The 17,546-nt window shown below is 50.2% G+C and overlaps 1 protein-coding gene across 3 annotated transcripts; it reads right to left on the bottom strand.

Annotated features, from left to right (window-relative positions):
- Positions 1-2,542: 2,542 nt before the first annotated feature.
- DNAJC18 (DnaJ heat shock protein family (Hsp40) member C18) lies at positions 2,543-17,546 on the bottom strand. Of its 3 annotated transcripts, none has more exons than XM_021543107.3 (7): positions 17,433-17,546; positions 17,171-17,316; positions 15,703-15,888; positions 12,217-12,329; positions 10,258-10,367; positions 8,448-8,620; positions 2,543-4,970 (listed from the first exon to the last, which is right to left on the bottom strand). In XM_021543107.3, the coding sequence occupies exons 1-7, from the start codon at positions 17,468-17,470 to the stop codon at positions 4,846-4,848; spliced, it is 891 nt and encodes a 296-aa protein (XP_021398782.3). In that variant the 5' UTR covers positions 17,471-17,546; the 3' UTR covers positions 2,543-4,845. The 3 variants fall into 3 exon arrangements, with proteins under 3 accessions (XP_021398782.3, XP_077642844.1, XP_077642843.1); XM_077786718.1 differs by lacking the exon at positions 2,543-4,970 and adding an exon at positions 6,474-7,003; XM_077786717.1 differs by lacking the exon at positions 2,543-4,970 and having other exon boundaries at positions 7,750-8,620.

Raw genomic sequence — 17,546 nt, 5'->3', positions numbered from 1 at the left:
GCCCAGAGCAGCTGTGGCTGCCCCTGGATCCCTGGCAGTGTCCCAGGCCAGGTTGGACATTGGGGCTTGGAGCAGCCTGGGATGGTGGAAGGTGTGCCTGCCCATGTCAGGGGGTGACCTTTGGGGTTCTTTCCAACCCACACCAGTCTGTGATTCTGGGATCCTAAAGATGCTGTGAACCATTCTGGGGGTGCAGTGGGAGCAGCAGAACTGGCCGGGCATTGCTGTCGCTGCCCTGGCTGCACCAAGCCAAGCCACGCTGCAGCTCCTGCACCTCCTCCTGCTGCTCCCGGGTTTGGCCCTCGCTGTGGGGGTCATGGAGAGACCCCTGGGCTCCTCCTGCCACAGGAAACCCATCCAGCAGCTCCCAGCACCCAGAGCAGGCTGGGCTGTGCCTGTGGGGCACAAACACGTTACAGAACAGTGGGTGGACCCCGGCTGAGCCAGACTTGCTAATTAAACACTGATTTATGTTTAAGCCAGCATGATATTGCCTGCAGCCTCACCAATGCATTTGCTTATTAACCTGCATTTCGTGCCAGCTCGGTGTGTGCTCACCCCAGTGCTGGCAAGCCTGGCACGGGTAGTGAGGAGGAGGAGGAGGAAGGCTGCTGGCGGCTGCTGAAAGCAGGTTGTGCCTCTCCCACGCTGGAGCTACTTTTTGCAGCTCCGGAGGAGCAGGAAACACGGGCCCAGCTTGGCAGGGGCTTTCAGAGCCGCCGCGGGTCCAGGAGGGATCTGGGCATCCGGGACGCAGCAGCCCCTGGGAGCTCGGGCACTGGGACACCCCAGGGTGCTGTGTGACACCCCCGTGCCAGGGTGTCCCGGGCAGCGCCGTGCGGAGCTGTGGCACAGGGGGATGCCTGGTGGGTGCCAGGGCCAGAGAGCGGGGCCGGGCCGGGGCACGGCGGGGCAGGAGCGTCCTGCGGCCACCCGGAGCCGTGCCGGGGCCAGCCCCGCTCCGCTCCCAGCCCCGCTCCTCTCCAGCCCCGCTCCTCTCCCAGCCCCGCTCCTCTCCAGCCCCGCTCCTCTCCAGCCCCGCTCCTCTCCAGCCCCGCTCCTCTCCCAGCCCCGCTCCTCTCCCAGCCCCGCTCCTCTCCCAGCCCCGCTCCGCTCCCAGCCCCGCTCCTCTCCCAGCCCCGCTCCTCTCCCAGCCCCGCTCCTCTCCCAGCCCCGCTCCTCTCCCAGCCCCGCTCCAGCCCCGCTCCGCTCCAGCCCCGCTCCTCTCCAGCCCCGCTCCGCTCCAGCTCCGCTCCAGCCCCGCTCCTCTCCCAGCCCCGCTCCTCTCCAGCCCCGCTCCGCTCCCAGCCCCGCTCCAGCCCCGCTCCTCTCCAGCCCCGCTCCTCTCCAGCCCCGCTCCTCTCCCAGCCCCGCTCCTCTCCAGCCCCGCTCCTCTCCCAGCCCCGCTCCGCTCCAGCCCCGCTCCGCTCCAGCCCCTGCTCCGTTCCAAGCTCCTTTCACAGGCCCCTGCCCCATTCCCAGCTCCCTCTTCCTGCCCTTTCCCTGTTTCGCTCCCTGCTCCGTGTTCTGTTCCCAGCACCTGTCTCCTTTCAAGTCCCATTCCCAGTCCTCGGTCCAGTTCCCAATCCCATGCCCCGTTCCCATCCCCAATCCCGTATCCCGTTCTCAATCCTAATTCCCGTTCCCGGGTCCCATTCCCAATCCTGTGTCCTGTTCCTGTTCCCAATCCCAAATCCCTTTCCCGTGTCCTGTTCCCAATCCCAAATCCCGTTCCCGGATCCCGTTCCCGTTCCCAATCCCAAATCCCGTTCCCTGTTCCCGTTCCCAATTCCAAATCCCGTTCCCGTGTCCCATTCCCAATCCCAAATCCCGTTCCCAATCCCAAATCCCGTTCCCGTGTCCCGTTCCCAATCCCAAATTCCGTTCCCGTGTCCTGTTCCCAATCCCAAATCCCGTTCCCAATCCCGTGTCCTATTCCCATTCCCCATCCTGTGTCCCATTGCCAATCCCAAATCCCGTTCCCGTATCCCATTGCCAATCCCAAATCCCGTTCCCGTGTCCCGTTCCCAATCCCAAATCCCGTTCCCGGATCCTGTTCCCGTTCCCAATCCCGGGTCCCGTTCCCGTGTCCCGTCCCCAATCCCGGTCCCGTTCCCAATCCCGGGTCCCGTTCCCGTGTCCCGTTCCCGTGTCCCGTTCCCAATTCCGGTCCCGTTCCCAATCCCGTGTCCCGTTCCCAATCCCGGTCCCGTCCCCAATCCCGGGTCCCGTGTCCCGTGTCCCGTCCCCAATCCCGGTCCCGTTCCCAATCCCGGGTCCCGTCCCCAATCCCGGTCCCGTCCCCAATCCCGGGTCCCGTTCCCGTGTCCCGTTCCCGTGTCCCGTCCCCAATCCCGGGTCCCGTTCCCAATCCCGTGTCCCGTTCCCAATCCCGGTCCCGTCCCCGCTCCCGGGTCCCGTTCCCGCCAGGCCGCGGGGCGGGCCCCGCCCAGACCCGCCCAGACCCCGCCTCGGCCCCTCGCACACGGGAGGGCTCGCTCCCAGCCCCGGTGCCAGGCTCAGACCGCCACGGACAGGCACAGCGATGTCACGTCTTTATTTAAAAATAAATAAGTATACACACACACAAACCCGTGTGCGAGTGCTTGGTGCACCCAGGAACACCCTCTCCTCTGTCAGAGCCCCACAAAGAACCCCAGGGACCCTCTGGAGAAGGACAGCGATGCATCCCTGCATCAGGGGCTCCAGAGGATTCTCCCTTTGCCTGCGGAGCACCCAACAAACACAACTTGTCCTGTTTGTCACCGCAGAGCTCCCGAGCCACACGCCCTCCCTCACAGCACACCCCAGGACCAGCACCCTGACCCTGCTTAGGAACAAAACACTTATTGCTTTTGGGGATGTTTTTACCTCCCTCCTGCGTTTCCTAGCTGATTGTGCTTCCCACAGGAGGTCTCCATCAAGTACTCGAGGTCTTTGGATGAAAGGTACAATCTGGTTTCAGTGCAAAATGCTGTGGAGGAGTTCAAGCTCCGTGCAGGACACTGTGAGTCCGGGAAGTCACTGGATTTGGTCCCCCTACCTGCATCCCTCTACAGGAATGAAGATCCCAACCCTGGAACGAAGTCCAACCACTTAAATAGATTTATAATATATTCTACAAGCTATTTCATATATAAAAAGCAACATTATTTTCACTTTTTGTACACTCATGTGCTCAAAAGTGGGAAATATCAGAATTAAAGCTGCCTGCTGTGCCAGCCACCATTCCTGCCCTTAAACCCTGGCACTGCAAATGTTCCACACCAACCCCATCAAAATGCCCTTTCAACCAGTGCTTTTCCTGTTCCAAGTGCCTCAAAAATTCTACTCAACTCCCCCACATTCCTACAAGGCTTCCTACATATGGGGCATAAAAATGCAATTTAGGAAGTCACTGCGTAATTTTTTTTTTCCTTTTTATGACATCTGACCACACCATTGCTGTTGCCCCTGGCTGGGATGTTTAGGACTTGTGTGCAGAAGCACCAGGCCTCAAACCAACCCCTCATCCTCATGCACACCCCAGAAAAGAGCTTTTTTCTCAGCTTCCTTTCCTGCCAAACCTCCCAGGGCTGTATGGATGGGACAGGGACATGGAGGGGACACGCTGTGGCACCAACATTCCCAGTTCCATCCAGTGGGACTCCTACACAACTGCACCAGTGCCCAGCACATGGACAGTCTGAGCTTTAAAGGCAGGTTTAATCCTGGCACTTTCCCAAGCTTTTGAGCGTTTACTCCTTAGGTTTCAGCCAAGGCCACCTGTGCATCCTGTGTGACTCGAGTTTCAGGCATGTGGCAACAGCAGAGCCTTGCTCAGGTGTCAGTGACTCCCATTCCCAGGTCAGAGGGGAGCAGTGCTGCTCTGAGCCTCCACCCCGGGCAGGAATTCCCTGGAAGAGCAGCTCATTCCATGCAGGGCACACACCAGCCTCAACTGGAGCAACACCGGTCTAACACCCAGCATCAACCTGCCCTTCAAGGCCTGGCTGTGTGAAGGAGGATGAAGAAAAAACAGGACATTGCCACATGGATCTTTTTCTTTGCAATATCATGTCTATAGTGAAACATTCATAGCTGCTCAACAGAGTAAAAATATGCTACATGAGAACTGTACCAGAAACTGCAGGATCCTGGGAGAGCTGGGGGAATGTGCAGATAAAAACCAGAATGGAACAACCATCTTCAAAATATGCCACTGGAAACAGAGGAGGGAATGACCACAGTTCTGCTTTCCCAGCAGTCTGGCAGACACTGGAATGGGTGCAATTCCCAGACTCCCATGCTGGTGTCAGGATGGGCACAGCCCTGCCTTGGAGCAGCACTGAGCTGATCCCTGGGACAGCGGGAGAGCTGGGAATGTGCTCAGGGGCTCCCCTCAGGCAGGGACTGTCCCTCCTGCCCTGCAACCACCCCAGCTCTGTGGCACAGCCCGGAGGGACAGGGGGAGGTGACACCCAGCCCCGAGCACAGCGCTGTCTGGGGATGCAGAGCTGCAGATCCACAGGAAACACGGGAAGCAGAGAGGAGCCTGCTCTCCTGGGAAGCACTCACAGCTTGGACGGCAGACAAACCCCCCACGCAGCTGGGGTCTGAGCTCAGAGCGTGTCCTGGGGAATGAATTTACAAAGTGCCACTGGTCCTAAGAACCAAATCTAATGTACAGGATATATTACAGCAAACAGCAGCCCTGCAGCTCGTGCCAGCCCCTCTCTGCACCGCCTGCAGAAGGACTCCAATATCCAGACTCTGTACAACAGACTCCTTCCTTTTCACAGGGAGGAAAATAAAAACATAAGTTAAAACAACAATAAATAAAAGTATGGAACTTGTGCGTCCTGGTCAGCCCCCTTTATGCATCCCAATCAGACTGGAGAGCTTCTCACAGTGCTCAAGTTTCAGGGACTCTGCTTTCTGTTTTAACCGCTCATCTCTGTAGAGCTTGGCCAAATTGGACAAATCAGACTCTGAAAGATGAAAAAAAAGATGTATTAGGATGAAGTCCTGAGCCTCCTTTAAAGAACTGTTTTTAAGTGCTTTGTTATCCTTATGGCTTTTGAATTTTAATTTTGGTGAGTATTGAAGCCAGGGAGGTGAACAGCTACCCAAGGGACTCGTCTGAAAGGCCTCCCTGCCCTTTCATTAACAATCTCAAATATACTTTGCATTTTGTTCCCCTTCTTCTCAAAAGCCACACAAAACTGAAATAATCCCATTGTTTAAATTATTTGCTCACAGTAATTCAGAGAAGTTTCTTTTGCTGATTAGCTGAGGAAGTCTTAATATAGGTTTCTCCCTGCAGAATAATTTGGCTGCAGGATTAGATGCACCGAGAACAGCAGTAATTTACTTCTGAAAAGGTCAACATCTCCGTAAGCACAGGCTACCTGATGACACTCAATTTTTCAAAGAGCTTTTATACACCTTACAAGCCCCTCATTTTACAAAATTATTCAGAGTGGAAAGAACTTCAATAGATCCTTTCATGCCTTACGTCCTCTGTCCCTGCCCCACTGAAATTTAAAGCCATTTAACCCTCCTCTCACTCACTGAAAAGCTTCACAAACTGACAGGCAGGAACAGCTCATTTTAGAGCAGGAATCCATTTACAGGTTTATAACCAAAATGCCACTCAAGCAGTGCTGGGCACAGCCTTGTCAAGCCTCAAGTAAAAAACAGGCTCAGGTAATTGTCCCTGAGCCCAGAGTCCCTGGAGTTGTGCAGTGGAGAATCTCAGTTTACACTTATCCAATTGAGGAAAATTATTCCCTGCACTTTTGACAGTGTTCATTCCATCACATTCACTCCTTGTGGGTTTCAATCTGTTACAGAGTAGTTCTTCTGAAGCCATTTCTTCAAGGAGGTTCTAAAATATTGAATTCCAACTATATTTACACTGGATATACAGAAGAAATTCCTCCCTGGGAGGGTGGGCAGGCCCTGGCACATGGTGCCCAGAGCAGCTGTGCCTGCCCCTGGATCCCTGTAAATGCCCAAGGCCAGGCTGGACAGGGCTCGCAACAGCCTGGGACAGTGGAGGTATCCCTGCCCATGGCACATGGCAGGGGGTGGAACTGGATGAACTTCAAGGCCCTTTCCAACCCAAACCATTCCATGATTCTGTGATACTTATCCTGATTTGGTTTTCAGTTGCCTTTTTGTGACCCTGAGCTCTACATAGCCTCACTTTACAAATGAGCCATCCCAGCTGAACCATCTCCTGTAAAACCTGGTATGTGCTTTTTGAACTTAACTGTGCCCCAGATTTCAGAAGACCCAAACCCACAGCACACCCAACTTTCACACACTGCTCTGTTGAGAGTCTGCTGCAGCACTGTAAAACTGACTGGCTGAACAATGTACAACCAATCCATTATTTTAAAGGTTTTCCTTAATGTTGTTGGACACCAGGTAATGCTTTTCAAGTCTTAAAATCAAGGACTTTAAAATCCAAGCTGTTCCTCTGAACTACTCATCTCTGTCTGTTTTGCTGGTGCTCAAGGGAAACGTGCCCTCGGTAAACACAACGAATGTACTATAAATAGACATTCAACTGACAAAAAGCTCATCACATCAAGTCCAACACTTCAGCAAGGATTAAGGGACTAACACTGTGCAGCAACAGCTGACTAAGAACTGCCTCAGCATCTGCAGAACATTTCCCCAGCACTCCATCCTGTATTCAGAGTTTATTTTTACAAACATTACTGTCCTAAGGTCAACCCAGTCTCAGCTCTGGGCCAGCATGGGAAGCACTCTGAAAGTGGTGAGTTTTTAACGACAGCAGTGGCCTCAGGCTATGCTAACTGTGGCTGCTGTGAATGTATTTGCAGCTGCTGACTAACACAACCCCTGAGTGCACAAAGCTCTGGAGGAGCACGGCTTGGCAGGCACTTGGCATTCCAGGCTGGATCATCTCCCCTCTCTGACTCCTGGGTCTCTCTCAGACTCACAAACCCTGTCCCCTCTTTGGGGCTGGGCTCTCCTCAGCTCCACCTCCCTGTGAAAGAGACAATGTGGTGACTTGCAGTTGCACCAGGTCAACTAAAGAGATTTTTCTGTAAGAAATAAACTCTCCCCTTTAGCAAGCGTACATTTATGAGTATGAACACCCACATCATCCCTGGGGGCTGCTCCTGCCACAGACACTCAAAGTCCACAAATCAAACACACCAAAAACTTCAGGGCTTTTATGGTCTTATACTACATGTTCTTTTCCTTTTTAACTTCAGAGCCTTCAGAACCTTTTTATTTCTCTTTAAAAGCAGGGTTTGTAACTTTTATATAAAGTAAGCCAAAACAAGCCTTCCCATCAAACACCTGTAAAGAGCCTGGAGTCAGCAACACTACTGTTACCTCTCCTTTAAGATTAAATGAGCCTTCTTTAGATAAATTGGTAAAGAAACTGAAAACAAGTGCAAAGGCACTTTTTAGTAGTGTGCTGAGGACTTCTGCACAGAGCAATTAAAAACCCCCAGCAGTGTGTAAAAGCAGCTTGTCTGCTGCTACTGTATATTCACACAACTTGTTCCAACTTCCTTTACACACAGCACTACTCAGTGTTGACTCATTTGAAGGTGATGAGCTCTTTAGGTGAATAATCAGTGAATAAAACCAGTCACAACATCCTAGCCTAAGCTACTCCTTGTGATTTGACTTCTGCTATTTCTTACCATTCTGCAAACAGCAGGAACTTGCTGTCTCTTCAACAAACCAGATTAGTAGCAATTAACAAGCAATAAAATATGGAGTTAACGTGCCTTTAATTTGTGCTACTGATCCACTCAGGGCAGAGTGAGAATAACGATTTTGAATGCTCACATCTGTATTCTTCCTTTTTTTTGAAAGACTTGAAAATTGTGAAAAACATGATCTCCAACTCAGCTAAAGATAGAAAATGCAAATAACACCCAAACCACAGAAGCATGCTTTGAAAACTGATACCAGCAACACAGCCCACTGCAAGGGAGCCAAGAGCACCTGGACACACTCTGGACTCTCCTGGCGAAATTTTAAGAAAAAAGTTACAGAAACTTCTTGTGGAGCCAGTCAAAGCAAAAGTAATTCTTCTCCAGCACAGGAAACATGGAATAGGTGATGTCTCAAGATCTCTTCCAGCCTAGCAATCTGTCAGGGCTAGATAAATGTGGTAGGTTGTATGTTTAAAACATCACTAAGGGTTATTCAAGCATAAAACCTGAGCGGAAAAAAGTGTCTCAAATGGTGAAGACCACTTTCCACTCATCTCTCAGAATCACTTAAAATGGATTTTGACAGATCTCAAGAATAGCAGATTCAGTGTTAAGAGCAGATGTGAGACACCTTAAACCAGTGCAGGGCTGATGTGTTACAAGGACTGGAAACTGAGGCTAAAACCAGCAGAGCTTTGTGAAGCACAGACACCCTCCAGCCCCTGAAACACCCCTGGGACAGAAATAACTTACTTTGCTGTTTCTCCTTCCAGCAGCTGGTCTGAATATAGTCTATGTAATCTTTCTCAACTGTTTTCTCAAGCTCTTGAAGTTCTGCTCCTTGATAATTCTTTTCAAAGTTTTTATCAACGTAGTAAGGCACCTGCAAATTCTCCGTTTCTCTGCTGACAACGTGGCCTATGGACCTGTCGGAGCAGCAGGGAGAAGTCAGATGCTTCAGCAGTTCAGACCTCAAAAAATCAAGGGCTATTTCTCCATATTAGCATTTTCAGAGGAAAACATTTACAGAAATGTTTGTACAGTTAATTTCTGCAGGATTATGGCTCCCTCAACCATCCGGTCAAGAAATTACAATCTCAGGGACAGCAAGCTGTGCAGTACAAACAGAATCCACCCTCCTGCTACAACCACAGGAAAATATCCCAGTCTATAAAAACTTAGGGTACAATGCAGCTGGATCTGGATTTTCCCATTTTTTGGATCCTTTAGTAGAAATAAAACTTAGCAGGGGGGGATTCTAATTACACTTTTCTTCAGGGTTTTATAATAGTAAGTAAGCAAAGTGAGGAGGACAGGCTGGAAAATACCCTGTAGGAAGAATTACCCCTCTGGCAGAGTCACTGGGTTAAACCACAGTCCTGGAGTGAATTTCCTTATCTGACCAGATATGCAAGGCCTCTGCTCAGATCACTGCCCACAGAGAGAGGCTGGCAGCCAAAACACAAGGTTACACTCAAAAGAATCCTGTTTTCCCCTTTTTCCTGGACTCCTCTTTTTCTTCTCTCTGTGTCTCAGTGGTGTCCCCAGTTTATTTTACTTTTTAGGCTGTTCAGTGTTTTAAGTCTGAGATCTAGATAAACAGCCTAACTCTGAACCAGGCTCAGGCCTATCTCCCATCACCAGCAGAAAAGGAGATAGAGAAGAAAAGCAGCTCAGCTGCTGTGGGGGCAGCGTGGGAGGTTTCACATGGGACTGGCAGATAGCAAAAACACTCCCTGGGAAAAAAAACACCCACCCTAAAAAACATCCACCCTCCTGTCCTTTACTGTGGGCCCCAATGACATCATGTGGTAAAACGATGAGGGGTGTTGGGCTGCTCTGGCAGAGGAGAGGAGGGGAAGGCTGGACCTGAGCAGTTTTACTCCTAGAAGGGAACAAGGGGACTATTTGGAGCACTCTGCTGGTTGCCCCAAACCTGCCAATCCCACTCCTCTCTCTCAGAAGGGCCAGCCCAGGACAGCTCTTTCCCTGCTCCAGCCCTGGAAGCTGAGAGCAGCATGTGGGTTTTCCTCTGCCCTGCCAGCTCCCAGCATAGCAGCTCTGGTGGGGTCCTTCTGCTCCCAGAGCCTGCCAGCCCCCAGGGCCCTGCTTCTCTAGAGAGGTTAAACCAGGGCATTTCAAGGCTTTAACGATTTGTTGAGCTTCCAGTGGAATTCATGCTCCAGAAAAAACTTAGATTTATACTGCAAACCACAGGATTCATTTTTTAGTTGCTTTCGAACCTCAAGGGTGGTCCATAGATTCTGGGTGTTGGTCAGATGAGAGGCTGATCTACATCCACACTCCCCATCCTGTATCACTGTGCAAAACCATTCCAGGCCAGCTGAGGAAGGATTCTGACCCTCACAGTTCAGCACCCCACAGGTAACTTCACAGTGCTCAGAACTCACCAGTGCAGGCTGTTGGTACTTCCTTATTTACAATCTGGTAATTTCCTATAAAGTGCAGAACATTAACATGCATTTTGCTTTCAAACCAAACTTCCATCTGCCTCCATACTGCAAACAGTAGCAGCAGAAAAATGTGGTTTTAAAGGACTTACGATTTGTAGAATAAGCTGTAGGGTGGGTTGGTGGCCATCAGCTGGGTTATAACTGACACTATTATGATGATGAAAACTGGCATCAACTGGATAAATGCAGAATATGAATTCTGAAAAGTACAAAGATTAGCAGTTAAGAAAATACAGAGATGGAAAAAGCATCTGTTCACAGAAGCCAGGCTATCAGTCACAGATCAACAACGTGTTACATGTAAACTCTGAAGAAAAAAAGAGGAAGTACTTTGGGATTTTGAGAGGGAAGACATTGTAATTTCTAAATAACCTTTATTAATAATATCAGAACACTCTTGAACACAATTGTCTTTCCATGATCTTTTCCTCTGCCCCTTTTTTCACAGCACCCACTGCACTACTGTACCTGTCAGTGTCCAATCCAGCCTGCAGCAGCACCCTGCAATCCCTGTGTGGCTACGGCTTTCCTGCAGCCTCTGAATTTGTTCTCCATTGTAAAGATTTCAGTCTCTGCCCAAGCCCTGCATTTAATGTCTGGGCAGTGAAGGGTTAAGAGTTCCCATGCAGTGTAACTTCAGACAGGATGCAAGCACTGGGGCTTTTGATTAGATTCATTTAGCAGAACAAAGAGTGGAAACACTGTCAAAGAGAAAACACTGATCTTTCCTTCTGCTCTTCCATTTCTTTCTAAACTGTCTTCTAAAATGCCTTTTATTATGCAGAGGAAAATATAATATGCAGTCATCTAGGCTCAGAGCCCTCTGCCTCGGGACAGCAACAAGGATTCCTGATGCAGCAGCAGGTAGGGTTCACAGGATCCCAGGATCTCTGAGGTTGGAAAAGCTCTCCCAGACCATGGAGTCTCAGCTGTGCCCGATTCCCACCTTGTCCCCAGCCTAGAGAACTCGGTGCCACCTCCAGTTCTATGCAGAACACCTCCAGGGATGGGCACTCCAAACCTCCCTGAGCAGCTCCTCCCAATGCCTGAGCCCCCTTTCCATGGGGAAATTCCTGCTGCTGCCCACCCTGAGCCTGCCCTGGCCCAGCCTGAGGCCGTTCCCTCTCCTCCTGTCCCTGTTCCCTGGGGCAGAGCCCGACCCCCCGGCTGTCCCCTCCTGTCAGGAGCTGTGCAGAGCCACAAGGTCCCCCCTGAGCCTCCTTTGCTCCAGGCTGAGCCCCTTCCCAGCTCCCTCAGCCTCTCCTGGGGCTCCAGCCCCTTCCCAGCTCCCTCAGCCTCTCCTGGGGCTCCAGCCCCTTCCCAGCTCCCTCAGCCTCTCCTGGGGCTCCAGCCCTTTCCCAGCTCTGTATAATTCCCTGGACACACTCCAGCCCCTCAAGTGTCTTTCCTGAAACGAAGAGCTGGATTCACTTCCCCCAGCTTAGCTGTCTGTCAGCTGTACCAGGCTTTTTCCCTGAGCCTAAGACTCACAAGGCAAAACTCATTTTCCTTGGAGAATGATCCCTAGAGGTTAACAGACTGTCTCCAGAGGAAGATCTTGCCAAGGCAGGTGGCAGGTGTGTATGTGCACTGACAACAAAGGACACCTTGTGTCTCATCTGGAAGTCTCAGCTGGCAGAAATGTGTCCCAGGCCCACCCTGTCCCCAGCTGGAAGAGGCCTGTGCAGCCCCTGGGTGCACATTTACTGAAGGATTAAATACACCTTGAGGACAAGCCACTGCTTCCACATCCATCACCAGTTTCCCATTTGGAATCGTTGTTGGATTACCAAGCACTGGAGCTTGTAAAAAGCAAGCAGCAGCCAAACCCTCAGTGACAGAAACTGGAGAGGCTATAAATACAATGGATCTTTACAGCAGTGGTTAATAAAAGCCAATCCACTGAGAAAGAAAACATCCACTGTGGCTGTGGCCCTTGAAGCTAAACATCCAAGCATGGGATGGTCTGTCCTGGCTTTGGAAGAGGATCCCTCACCCTGCTGAGATGTTTAAATATTTAAGCTGAGGAGATCTCTTCTCCTGGCTACCTGTGGCCTGTGTTCCTCCTCCTCTGGCTCCTGTGTCCACGCCCTCTCGGCCCGGTGCCTCCGTGGGTAATAGTGAGCATCTCTGGCTACATTGGAGAACATGTGGATATTCCCTGCAAAGAAACCAGGACAGACTCATGTCTCACCCAGCTGCTGGTACTCACCTGGATTCCTCAGCTTCTATTGAATTAGCCAGGATTATACTCCACAGCCTGAATTACAGCTGGGAGACCTCAGAGGAAAAAGCACAAACCAGCTCAGAATTAAACACCACCACAATGTTATTCCAAAAAGCCTACCAGAGAAATTGTAGTGTGCTCCAATCCATCTTAATTTAAATCAAGCTGCAGAAACATGTTCTGATTTGTATGATTGTATCTCATATTTTAATGCTGTTCGTGTCACATTCACTTGCAAAGCTGTGGCAGGAAAATGAATTTGCTTCACCAGGCTCAGGCTGTGAATTATGGTCTCCCATAATTACTGAATGTGGTCTTCTACTCTCATTTCTAATTCCTTTGCCTTCAAGCTATTAATAATTTCACTTAATTATTTTATAATAAAGAAAGAGAATTTAAGAAGAGTAAAAAGGAGAACAATTCAGGATTTTCCTTCTTGCACACAGAATGCAGTTGATTTATTTTTAAAAAATCTAAAATGAGGGAAGAATTGCATCTGCTGCTTCAATTTGAAGCTCAGGATCTGATTTTATCACCATATGAATAACTTAATAATAGCTGTACTCTCCTCTTTTGAAATTCAGAATATCTTTGTGTTAGAGAATTGAAATCTGTGGCTTATCATCACAACAGAAATGCAAAACTATTTTTAAGCCCTGGGAAAGATGTCATATTATTTTATACTCTTATCCTGTCCTTTTTCTGAGTTTCCCAAAGAATTCTGCAAGAAACCTGGGCAAAGGTGACCTCTGCTATTGTGTCAAAATCTCAGTTCCACTGCTTGTTCAAGGATTTTCCAAGCTCCAGGCATGTGTGCAGTCAGAGCTCAAACAGTGAGCCAAGCCAGGCTGGCTCCAACGAGGAAAGTTTCTTTTAGGGAAAAAAAAAAACAAAAAGTTTATTTCTATCCTTCAATATTGCTCAGACAGGATTTTATCAAGTGTGGGAACTCAAAATGTCTCTCAGACATTTTTAGAGGTTCCAGGCCTTGGTCGGAAGCATTCTAGACCCTGGCAGACAGCTGGAAACAGCTGTGATTTTGAGTTTGAGCCATGGAATGAATTACCAACTTTGGAGGTGGAACAAGCAGTCACAAAAGGTTAGATAGTATAGTATAAGTAATTACAAAGTAGAGGGGAAATTTTTTTAGTATTGTACAGGGGGGTTTTAACACTTGTACAGGGGGGTTTTCACTTTGTACATGGGGGTCAGAAGTTCTAAGATGGTGGAAAGTGGGCTGATCCTGTTCTTCCTCCTTCTTTTTCCTTACCTCCATGTTCTTGGTGATGTTGGCACTCACAGATTGGTTTAGGGTAGAAAAACACTTGGCAACGTAGGTAGTAGGTATTGGGGAATAATTGTAAACATGTAATACGTAATATATCATATAAAAGATAGCAGCAGCCCTGGGCGGAGGGGGAGAGACGAAGAAGACAGCAGATAGAGAGGATGTCAGGGTGTGTGTGTGCCTCTATACAGGCCACTGATCAAATAGCTGCAGTCCAAGAACATAATCTGTTAGATAACTAGCAATAAACTGCCTTGAGACCGAACAGCCAAAGCCTGTGGAGTTTTTCTTTGGAAGCACGGGTTGGAGGAGGAATTTCACCACCACATGAGACCCCAGAGCAAGGCCGGGGTTCTCACAATCAAGATGTGAAAAGAAGCAGCCAACGTGGGAAAAGAAGAATGGCTTTTATAGGGGTGCCTAGAAAAAGGATTTCTGGCAGCAGTTTCTTTTGTTCCATATGCATTTATTTTTTATGCCAAGAACTTGTAGCCTCTCTTCATTACCACTGCAACACTCTGAGTCAAGTGGAGTCTCCTTTGAGTTTTATCACATTTAACATTTTAAATTTAACGATTTTTCCATGGAATAGCCATAGAGGAAAACAGCTCAGTTAAACAGCCATAAACCTGCCCTCAAAAGCCAGTGAGGAAACTCTTGCTTACTACCAACACCCACTACTACAAAATTATATTTTTGTTTTCTTACTCTTTGCTGCTTTGCCAAAAATTCCCATTTTCTCCTTCATGCCAGTCTCCCTGATAAACCTGCCACACCCCATACCCAAATCCTCCCACAGCTCCACAATTTCCTGTTCTCAACTCCAAGCACTCCTGTCCTCCACAGGCCCATTCCACGAGGGTGATGTCCCACACAGGGCACATCCAGGTGCACCTCCTTGCACAGTCAGAGATGGAAACTTGCAGACCCCAGCTGGAATTACACCATGCTGGGGTTGGCTTTGCACATCCACTGGTGCAAGTCTGAGATCCGAGGTCCCCTTAGCTGCAAGATGCACCACTCACAGCAAGCTTTAATAAGTAACTACTCATCTGTGTGTCTTCAGGCTGTAGTAAGTGGTGTGTACCTCACTTTTTGTGACACCTTGGAGGTGAAAAGTTCCCAGGAGTGCTAAAGCAATTCTTTAGATGCTGCCAGGAAAACCTCATAACCTTCAGATTTCCTTTTAATCCACTGATCTTGCAGGATTTTTCTATTTTTCCTACAAATACAAATGTCAAGGCTGGGCTGAGACATGCACAGAGCTGCTCCAGGTACAGCTCCCACTGCTGTGTCACTGATCCTGCACAGCCCCTGGATCCTGCACCACAGCCCCTGGATCCTGGCTCCCTTCCTGGCAGGCAGCACTTGCTGAGCTCCCAGGCTGTATTTCCTTTACAGCACAGGCTGCTGTGAGGCACAGGAGCTCCTGCTTCCCCTGAGACCATAGCTCCAGGAGCTGGGCCTGGAATGCTGTCAGATGCCACAAGTACAACCCAGGCATGGAACTGTTCATGCTGGAAAAGACCTCTGAGGTCACTGAGTCCAACCAACATGGAAAACAACTGTGATCCCCTCTCATTCACATCCTGTGTTACCTCCCATACCATTACTGGCTTCAGATGATGCAGGGAATAAAACAAAGGCAGAAATCAAATGTGGAAAGGTTTCTGCCCTTTTCAGATGTATCAACTCCCTTGAGCGGTACCAAGGGAAGCTGAACTCCCTCGTGGTTTATGGAATCACAGAATGTGCTGAGTTGGAAGGGACTCCCAAGGATCATCCAACCCCTGTCCCTGCCCAGACCCCCCAGCAATCCTCCCTGGGCATCCCTGTCCAAAGGCTCCTGGAGCTCTGGCAGCCTCGGGGCTTTGTCCATTGCCTGGGAGCCTGGGCAGTGCCAGCACCTCTGGGGGAAGAAACTTCTCCCAGAATCCAGCCTGGCCCTGCCCTGGCCCAGCTCAACCTCAGGGTTAATCAGTCCAGTGCCCTTTGAAACCACTGCAGCCAGGTACTGACCTGTAGGGAAGTGCCCACCAAAAAACACATTGAATATTTCTTCTGGTGTGATGTCTGCTTCGAATTCTGTGTAGTAGTTGTAGTGCCTGGCCTGGCCAGTGCTGACATGCTCGTGGTCACTCCCGAGTTCATCGTAGCGGAGCCGTTTCTCAGGGTTGCTCAGAACTGCAAAGGCATTGCCTATTGCTGGAGGGGGAATTAAAACCACTGTTACATTCCCAGAGCTCACACTTTTGGAAGTGGAGCAGCAAAAAAAGCCCAAACAAGCCTAGGAAATTTATGCTTGACCAAAGCTTGAGCTACTTCTACAGAAGATGTGTAACAGCCCTGCCATTACCTGTGATGGAAACCACTTCCTGCTGTCACTGATGCCAGGAGAAACACAGAAGTGTCCCAGTATATGGGGAGACTTGAAATATTTGTAAAACTGACATGAGGGTTCACTTCAGCCAAGAAATTGGGTGAGAATGGAGCATTCTATCAGCTCAAGCTAAATGCAAGTTTGGTCCAAGTGCACCTCCATATCCCACAGACAATTAACACAAAGTTAATAACTGTGGCACCAATTAAAATGCATAGGGCTATCCCAAGTTTTTGCTGCTGGCTGAGATGCTCCTGAAGCTGTGTGGTACATATATTTCACACCTCACAACCAACCACTCAGAAGGGTTTGCTTGGCTCATCTTCTTTGATCTCTGACAGAACAAGTTCATAGATTAATACAACCCAAACACAAACAAATAAAGTAGAGCCCTCCAGAAGCTCCTTGTTTTAACAGACTGAATGAATCACTGGCTTGCCTGTGCTGGGCTGCATAGAGAGGGGAAATATGTATGAGTTTAGACAATAACACTGCAGCATAACTGAGAATCCAGACACAGCACACTGGATTCAATTTCATATTCCCATGCGTATATATAAAAATAAAAATTTATTCCTGACAAGGAGCAGTTATTGATGACAAACACCCAATTCTCCTGCATGGGCAGTGTCAGTTCCAAGTCCTGAACCTTCTTCAGTATCATGGAATCCCAGAATGGCTTGGGTTGGAAGGAACCACGAACACCACCTCATTCCAATCCCCTGCCACCAGCATGGACAGCTCCCACTTGACGAGGTTGTTCCAAGCGCCATCCAAGTTAGCCTTGGAAATTTCCAGGGATCCAGGGGCAGCCACAGCTTCTCTGGGCAACCTGGGCCAGGGCCTCAACACCCTTAGAGGGAAGAATTTCTTCCTAATATCCCATCCATCCCCACCCTCTGACAGCGTAGAGGCCATTCCCCCTCATCCTATCCCTCCAGACCCTTGTCAAGCTCCTCAGAAATATCTGGGAGCGAGACCTGGGATGCATTTCCCATCGTTTCTAAGGGAGACGTGCATTTTGCAGACGGAAATGCGAGCCCTGCCGAGCCGCAGCAGGGCTCCGTGAGGACGCTGCAGTGTCCGTAACCCCGCCCGGCCCCTCACCTTTGAAGGCCTCGGTGGCTCCGGGCGCGCGGTTCTTGTCGGGGTGGAACTTGAGGGCCAGCCTGCGGTACGCCCGCTTCAGCTCCTCCTCGCCGGCGTCGCGGCTCACGCCCAGGATCTCGTAATAATCCCGGCACCGCTTGATCCTGCGGGCGCACACGGGGTTATCCCGGGGCGCCCCGGGCCCGCTCCCCGCCTTTCCCGGGCTCCACCCTGCCCCTCCCCGCCGCCCTGCGTGCCCCGCGGGCCGCGCCGCGCTCACCGCTGCACCCCGTGCAGCTGCTCGGCCGTGTAGGTCATGTCGGCCGCGGCCGCCGCCGCCCGCGCTCACCGCCCGCCGCCCCGCGCCGCCATCTTGTGCGCGGGGGCTGCTGGG

Source organism: Lonchura striata, chromosome 15, assembly GCF_046129695.1.
Source record: "Lonchura striata isolate bLonStr1 chromosome 15, bLonStr1.mat, whole genome shotgun sequence".
Lineage (NCBI taxonomy): Eukaryota > Metazoa > Chordata > Aves > Passeriformes > Estrildidae > Lonchura > Lonchura striata.
The sequence above is the reverse complement of the archived record's forward strand: the minus strand, read 5'-3'. Positions and strand labels throughout refer to the sequence as shown.

Bases quoted from the DNA above. Each gene is read 5' to 3' on its own strand.
- DNAJC18 (XM_077786717.1), bottom strand. From the start codon at position 17,470: ATGACCTACACGGCCGAGCAGCTGCACGGGGTGCAGCG. The intron at 17,317-17,432 runs GTGAGCGCGGCG...GTGCGCCCGCAG, and splicing joins CAGCTGCACGGGGTGCAGCG to GATCAAGCGGTGCCGGGATT. The intron at 8,621-10,257 runs GTAAGTCCTTTA...CTGCTCCGACAG, and splicing joins TACAGCTTATTCTACAAATC to GTCCATAGGCCACGTTGTCA.